The following is an 8788-nucleotide window of genomic DNA, read 5'->3' on the forward strand; positions in this document are numbered from 1 at the left end:
TCCGTCTCAAAAAAAAAAAAAAAAAAGAAAACAAATAACGTTTCCAGGTAATACCTGCATAGAGATACAGATTCAGAAATAACAAGAGTATGAAAGATGATGGCTTGAAATATATCTGAACCTAGGCCAGGCACAGTGGCTCACACCTGTAATCCCAGCACTTTCGGAGGCTGAGGCAGGCAGATCACTTGAGGTCAGGAGTTTGAAAGCAGCCTGGCCAACATGGTGAAACCCCGTCTCTACTAAAAATACAAAAATTAGCCGGGCGTGGTAGTGAGCACCTGTAGTCCCAGCTGCTTGGGAGGCAGAGGCGGGAGAATCGCTTGAATCCGGGAGGCAGAGGTTGCAGTGAGCTGAGATTCCACCAGCACGTTCCAGCCTGGGTAACACAGAAAGACTCCATTTCAAAAGAAGGAAGGAAGGAGGGAAGGAGGGAAGGAGGGAAGGAGGGAAGGAGGGAAGGAAGGAAGGAAGGAAGGAAGGAAGGAAGGAAGGAAGGAAGGAAGGAAGGGAGGGAAAGGAAGGAAGGAAAGAAAAGAAAGGAAGGAAGGAAGGAAGGAAGGAAGGAAGGAAGGAAGGAAGGAAGGAAGGAAGGAAAGAAGGAAAGAAAGAAAGAATAAGAAATATATTTGAACCTGCAAAATGAGGAAAAGTTACAGCTGGTAACTCTGGATTAGAATAAAAATAAGTAGGGGTAGGGTGTTGTGGCTCACACCTGTAATCCTGGCACTTTGGGAGGCTGAGGTGGACGGATCACTTGAGGTCAGAAGTTTGAAGTCGGCCTGGCCAACATGGTGAAACTCCATCTCTACTAAAAATACAAAAAAATTAGCCGGGCATGGTGGCGGGCGCCTGTAGTCCCAGCTATTCGGGAGGCTGAGGCAGGAGAATCGCTTGAACCCAGGAGGCAGAGGATGCAGTGAACCGAGACCGCGCCACTGTACTCCAGCCTGGGCGACAGAGCAAGACTCCGTCTCAAAAAAAAAAAAAAAAAAAAGAATTGTGCTAGATCTTACTGCAAGGTTTAAGTCCTACTCTTCCCTAAAAACGGGGTGGGGTAGGAAGATCTAGGCAGCTAAGAAGCAAAGACACACAATCATTATTGAATGAGTCAATATGCAGTTAGTTTAATTCTAAATTGTGTGCCACTGACCAAAAGTAGCAGGGGGGAAACCCATAAAGACTGGATAATTGAACAAACCTTATCAGAAGGGTGGGGCCTTAAAAGATGGGTAGAATTTGGCCGCAACCTCACATCAAGTTTGTAAGGTTTACCAAGGAGGGTCTATGTGTGTCTCATCCACTGGCATAGGCCCAGCACCTATCACAACTCAAATAATATCCTCGGTGTGAGCAAATATTCTATAAACCCTTTCGTGGTGATCACCAAGGAGATGAAAATCCAGCATCCTCATGATCTAGCTCCTCCCCATCCAGAAAACCTCATCAGCTAAGACACACACCCTTCACACTCCGCTCCAGGCATTCCAAACTACTGGAATTCCCAAATTCACAAAGACGTTCCAAGTCTCTCTACCTCTCTTTGTACATTGTACATGTCCTTTCCAAGTTCTCTACCTAAAATATCCCCACCATTCTTTAAGATTCAGTGCAAGTATCAGCCACTTGGTGAAGCTTTCTCTGACCTCCTGGTTCAGAACAATCACATTCTCTTCCTCATTCCTTACTCTGCATTACCTATTTGTCCTACCTGTATTTTAGTCCTTATGTCACTAAGTTCACTGATATCCACAGCACCTAGCACAGTGTCTGGAACACAACAAGCACTCAAGAGTTTATTAAATTAAATATCAAATTCAGCAGGAGATAGAAGGCCAAAGATAAAACTGGGACAAACTAAAAATTTCCTCATTAAAAACATAAGACATTATGAAATTGGCATTTAGAACACTCAAGCCAGTCCTCAATAGCAGTGTTGTTCAATGCAACTTTCCCTGATGTTATTGAGCAGTGTACAGCTGCACTGTCCAGATGGCAGCCATTAGCTACACGTGGCTTCTGAGCACCTGAAATGTAGCCAGTAACTGAGGAGCTGAATTTGCAATTTCATCTATTCTACTTTATTTGAATTTAAGTAGCCATACATGGCTAGTAGCTACTATATTGAACAGTACAGCTCTAGTTAGCAGAAATACTGCATGAAAGTGACAATATAAGATTTTGTAATTAATTTTAAAAGTACTGGGTGACAGAGCGAGACTCTGTCTCTCAAAAAAAAAAAAAAAGTACTTTGTAGCAATCATTAATCTTAACAATGAAATGAGCTCCTTCTCCAAGTAATCTCTGAAACTGTCCAATAAAAAAGGGGATAATATTTTAGACACAAACTTCCAAGAGTCCACCATTAGCATGAGTGAGAAGCTGGACTACAAAACATCACATTACTTTATACCTGGAAAGAATTCAAAGATTATTTTATAAGGAAGCAAACCTTGGTTTAGAAGTCAAGTGAACTGCTTGAGTTCACACAGGAAATCAAGAACCAAAAACTAGATTTTAAAATGCTATGTCAGGCTGGGCATGGTGGCTCATGCCTTTAATTCCAACACTTTGGGAGGCCGAGGTGAGAAGATCCCTTGATGCCAGGAGTTCAAGACCAGCCCAAGCAATATAGTGAGACTTCTAAATTTTAAATTTCTCTATAGAAAAATTTAAAAACTAGCCAGGCAGGCCAGGCACAGTGGCTCACTGTTGTAATACCAGCACTTTGGGAGGCCAAGGTAGGCAGATCACCTGAGATCAGGACTTCAAGAGCAGCCTGGCCAACATGGTGAAACCTTGTCTCTACTAAAAATACAAAAAAACTTGGCCAGACGTGGTGGCAGGCGCCCATAGTCCCAGCTGCTTGAGAGGCTGAGGCAGGAGACAATCACTTGAACCCAGGAGACGGAGGCTGCATTGAACCGAGGTCACGCCATTGCACTCCAGCCTGGGTGACACAGCAAAACTCCTTCTCAAAAAAAAAAAAAAAAAAGGCCAGGTGCAGTGGCTCACGCCTGTAATCCCAGCACTTTGGGAGGCTGAGGAGGATGGATCATTTCATTTGAGGTCAGGAGTTGGAGACCAGCCTAGCCAACATGGTGAAAACCCATCTCTATTAAAAATACAAAAGCCAGCCGGGCATGGTGGTGGGCACCTGTGATCCCAGCTACTTGGGAGGCTGAGGAAGGAGAATCTCATGAACCTGGAAGGCGGAGGCTACAGTGAGCCAAGATTGCGCCATTGCACTCCAGCCTGGGCAACAGAACGAGACTCCATCTAAAAAAAAAACTTAGCCATGTGTGGTGGCACGTGCCTATTCAGAATGCTAAGGTAGGAGGATCACTTGAGCCCAGGATTTCGAAGATGCAGTGAGCCGAGATCGCACCACTGCACTCCAGCCTGGATGACAGAGCAAGATCCTGTCTCAAAAAAATAGTAATAACATGAAATGCTACATCCTGTTAATCACCTTAATTGTGATTATTTCACAGGTGGATACATATACAACGTGTCACAAATTGTACACCTTAAATATGAGATCTTATTGTAGGTTAATTAAACTTAAAAAAAAAAAAAAAAAAAGCTGGCTGGGCGCGGAGGCTCACGCCTGTAATCCCAGCACTTTGGGAGGCTGAGGCGGGCAGATCACGAGGTCAGGAGATCGAGACCATCCTGGCTAACACAGTGAAACCCCGTCTCTACTAAAAATACAAAAATCAATTAGCTGGGCATAGTGGCGGGCACCTGTAGTCCCAGTTACTCAGGAGGTTGAGGCAGGAGAAGGGCGTGAACCCGGGAGGCGGAGCTTGCAGTGAGCCGAGATCGTGCCACTGCACTCCAGCCTGGGCGACAGAGCGAGACTCCGTCTCAAAAAAAAAAGCTGTTTTTTAAAAGGCACACTATATCTACTATTACACCATCTTTGGCTCTACCTCATAGTTGTGAGGAATAAGCTAGTTAATATAATTAAAGACTTCAAAGAGTGCTTGATATGGTGTATACACTACAGAAATGTTAGCTGCATTATCAAAAGCAAGGGAAAGTGTCAGCAGGACTTGGAGTAAGAAACTCCACATCATTGTGCTGGTTCTTGGGCAACTTCTCTAAGTCTCAATTCTTTGTACAATGATTTAGCTAGACAAGATTATCTCTAAAGGGCCTTTCCAAACTAAAGATTTCAGATTAGGATAACAGCTGTAAATATGGAAAAGAGAGATCAATATGGGTCCCTTGGGGAAGAACTGGTAAGATTTAAGAACTGGTTAGAAATGCAGAATGGTGGAAAACAATGAGTCAACAATGGAAGCAAAGTTTTGAGCTTTGAAGACAGATAACCCAAGGTTTAAATTTAAAAAGGAGCATGTTGACCCAATAGGCATATATTATTATTTTAATAAATCAGGAGGTTCTCCCTGGAAATGAATATTTGTGACATTTTGGATCAAAATGTCACCCACACTTAAAATGTATGCTAAAACCAAAATCTCTTCTCATGAGATTACTTAAATGCTATGCTAAAATGAAATCCTTAATGGACAATTATAATTACAGACAATGATGTTTAGTACATTCAATAACATTTATTCCAAAGTATCAAATTTATGAAAAGAAATCAATGTATGCATCAGTTACCAAATGACTGTTTTCGTTCTTTTTTTTTCCTTCTTTTTTTTGAGATGGAGTCTCACTCTGTCACCCAGGCTGGATGGAGTTCAGTGGTATGATCTCGGCTCACTGCAACCTCTACCACTGGGTTCGAGAGATTCTCCTACTTCAGCCTCCCGAGTAGCTGGGATTACATGCACACACCACAATGTCTGGCTAATTTTTAAGTTTTTAGTAGAGATGAGGTTTCACCATGTTGGCCAGGCTGGTCTTGAACTCTTGACCTCAGGTGATCCACTGCATCAGCCTCCCAAAGTGCTGGGATTACAGGCATGAGTCACCGCAGAGAATGTTTTTTTGAACACTTTTTCAATGTGGAAACAACCTAATCCCAGAGTCACAGAGTTGCCTGAAACATCACAGCAGGACTGGATGACAAAGTATTTTAACCTGGTTTCTCTTAGTGATTTTATGAGGTCATCTTCAAACAGCTAAAGTGCAATATTACATCTCATGCACTATGTATAACATGTTTTCAGCACTGGATGCCACAATCAATTGTTGTATGCCCCGAAGTAGTTCTTTAGAGAATCATGCTTTTATTTAGTGTGACACGCAAAAGAATGCTTTAGACTGTACTGAGGAATATATTTTCAAGATTCTGACCTACTCCTATTATAGACATAATCAGCCCAGCAAAGTTATGCTGACATTATGATAGGCTCCATTCCACTGTATTATACTGGTGTAACATGTCTGTACAAAAACCTAAATATCATAGTTGTTCATAAAATCCTTTGCTTATATTTCATAGAATGAAAAAAAAAAATCCTGCCAACTTTCTGATGATCCTTCAAGGGCAAGATTTCAAATATAATACCCTTCTCTGGGCACTGAATCGTATTTCAGTTATAAGTGACCATTTGGACAACATTTGGATCAAATCCCAGAACAAAACATTTTAAAAATGAAATCGTTCATGAAAGGTTATAATTCAGTACTATCTACAAACCTATTTAGACCTAGCCAAAATGGACCATTTTATGACTAGATAAACTGAAAAGTGCCATTGATTAGCCTAGAGCAGCAACATAAAAAATTCTTAGCTGCAAGGCAAAGCAAATGACATGCTGAAATATAATACAGAAAAGAACTGAGACCTCTTGGGGAATGAGTCACTTAAAGTCACATTTTCCAGCTATCTTAGTTTCTGGTTTGGAACTTAATTTTAACTTATAGAATAGAATCCTCTCCAAAACATACCATATGGTTCCTACCTTTTGTTTTATTTTATTTTATTGTTATTTATTTATTTATTTATTTATTTATTTATTTATTTTATTTTATTTTTTTGAGATGCAGTCTTGCCCTGTCGCCCAGGCTGGAGTGCAATGACGTGATCTTGGCTCACTGCAACCTCTGCCTCCTGGGTTCACACAATTCTCCTGCCTCTGCCTCGGCCTCCTGAGTAGCTCGGATTAAAGGTGTCCACCACCACGCCCAGCTAATTTTTGTATTTTAGTAGAGACGGGGTTTCACCATGTTGGCCAGGCTGGTCTCGAACTCCTGAGCTCGTGATCTACCTGCCTCAGCCTCCCAAAGTGCTGGGATTACAGGCATGAGCCACCGTGCCCAGCCTGGTTCCTACCTTTTAAAAAGATACATAAGGAAAGCATACAAGGATGTTGGTATGAGAGGGTCAGGTTCCAGAACCAATCCTCGGATACCAAGGGATGACTTACAACGTTTATGCTCACATCTAATAGGTCCCCTGCTTGATCCCCAGCCTTATGTTACCTAAACATCTTGAAAGAATATAAACTAAGTCCTGGAACAAACGACATAAATGAATCAATTATTATACTGATTGAATAATACTTTCATTATTATCTCTTTAAATTATGTATACATGGTTATTTTATCTAAGATTAGCATATGTTTATGTATTTCTGTCCTAGAATAAAATAAAAACTGAGAAATTAGTTTCAACCACTCACCTGGCTTAGGAATATTTATGACTAAACAAGCTACAGTCCTCTCCACTGTATTCTGGCCTAGCTTGTTACTGTAAAAACTCTTGAAGGATTGTGGGCTCAGTGGCTCATGCCTGTAATCCCAGCACTTTGGGAGGCCAAGGCAGGCTGATCACCTGAGGTCAGGAGTTCAACACCAACCTGACCAACCCTGTCTCTACTAAAAGTACAAAATTAGCTGGGTGTGGTGGCACATGCCTGTAATCCCAGCTACTCAGGAGGCTGAGGCAGGAGAATTGTTTGAACCTAGGAGGCGGAGGTTGCGGTGAGCCGAGATCGCGCCATTGCCAAGAGCAAAATTCCATCTCAAAACATAACATAACATAACATAACATAACATAACATAACATAACATAACATAAAATTCTTGAAGGAAACAGACGCCCAAAAGGTACAGAAGCCTCTTATATTATATATGCACACACGAGAGTTATGTTATACCTTCATGAATGTGCTACCTCCATCAAGTACAGATCACTTTTCTCCACACAGAATGATGCTAACTACCACTCCCCATGTCCCTTGGACTCACACATACATATTAATTCCATACTCTTTGAATCTGAAAGGAGTCTGGGCTTTGGAACCAGACACAGGTAAAGTCAAATCCCACTTCTGTAACGCAAAAACTCATGGTCAAGTCCAGGCTCATTTACGTTCACGTATTCCTTCACCACAAGAGAATCTGTTTTTGTTTTGTGTGGCAACTCTCGCCAAAAAAAAAACCATCCCCAAAACTAGGAAGACTGGAAACCAAGTGTTAAGGCACCTAAGATTCTCCTCTTTTTCAAAGTCTTTCCCTAGGATACAGGAGGGATATCTGCAACAAAGGCAGCAGGAGGCACTTACATGGATGTTTGGTTTATAATTATTTGGCAAATTTTCATTTAGGTTTTAGGTATTTTCTGCATGTATATTATACGTTACAAAAAATACTAATAAAATCAAATACAAAATAGCCTCCCTACCCATTGTTAACTTCAGTGAAACTTATTTTCTATCAACTGTTTTCTTACGCTTTTCTTGATGTACTCAATAGGATATAGGATAATTTCTTATTCTTTGTGTAATTTAACACAATTTACTCCAGCTTAAGTTAGTTAAGGACTTTTTTAAAAAAAAGAACTAAGGAGAGTACATTTGTTTCCAATGAGGCTTCCTAAAGAACAGAGAAAATATTACAATATCTTTAAACAATTTGAGATAAAATCATACAGCAAATCACCCTTTCTCAGTAGGTAAAGTAAGTGAAAGTAGATATCTTTTTTAAACTAAAATGACCAAAAGGAACTCTATAATCTGACAACATAACAACTTGTGATATTCTACATCAAAAAAAAAAAAAAGAAAAGAAACAACTCCAAACAAAAAGGCACTACTACCGGACAAAAAAATAAACGAAAAAGGAGTATATCAGTCAAGTAATTAGAACGGAGCTACATGCCCATATCAAACAAAATCTGCTACATACCTTGATCAATACAGTTTTCAGCAAGAGTAAAAAGCAGAGGTGAGCGTTCCTCAAGCAAATGCTGATGAATATTCACACATCTCAAAGTCCACCATGGCAAGCTCTAGGAAAAAAAACACCACGTAAGCTGAAATGAAAGGATACTTTAGAAAACTTTTACATTAACTGAGATTTTAGAATTTTTTTACATTCATAAAATTAAATTTATTCCTCAATAAGATTACCCATCCACTGCTCTCTTTAGTAATACCAAAACCTACATCTATGTCTTCCATAAGAATAACACCTCACCTCCATTCTCTCAAAGCCTGTATTTTTTTTTTTTTTTTTTTAGCCACTTGGACTTCCTGATGCCATTTTGAACTTATCATCACCTCCTTTAAAATATAAGCTGTGGCTGGGCATGGTGGCTCACGCCTGTAATCCCAACATTTTGGGAGGCTGAGGTGGGTGGATCACAAGGTCAGGAGTTCAAGACCAACCTGGCCAACATGGTGAAACCCCCATCTCTACAAAAATACAAAAATTAGCTGGGCGTGATGGCAGGCACCTGTAGTCCCAGCTACTCAGGAAGCTGAGATAGGAGAATCGCTTGAACCCCGGAGGCAGAGGTTGCAGTAAGCCAAGATCGTGCCACTGTACTCCAGCCTGGGTGACAGAGCGAGACTCCTCAAAA

At 40.9% G+C, this 8788-nt stretch overlaps 1 protein-coding gene across 2 annotated transcripts in view; it reads right to left on the bottom strand.

The window, feature by feature from the left end:
* TTC27 (tetratricopeptide repeat domain 27) overlaps positions 1-8788 on the bottom strand; it is a 198997-nt gene that overhangs the window by 165705 nt on the left and 24504 nt on the right. For both annotated transcript variants that reach the window (XM_017870638.1, XM_017870637.1), the window contains exon 5: positions 8113-8215. In XM_017870638.1, coding sequence (XP_017726127.1) covers positions 8113-8215 — 103 coding nt within the window. The remainder of the gene's footprint in view (positions 1-8112; positions 8216-8788) is intronic.

The sequence above is a fragment of the Rhinopithecus bieti genome, unplaced genomic scaffold, assembly GCF_001698545.2.
Source record: "Rhinopithecus bieti isolate Rb0 unplaced genomic scaffold, ASM169854v2 scaffold_5341, whole genome shotgun sequence".
Classification (NCBI taxonomy): domain Eukaryota; kingdom Metazoa; phylum Chordata; class Mammalia; order Primates; family Cercopithecidae; genus Rhinopithecus; species Rhinopithecus bieti.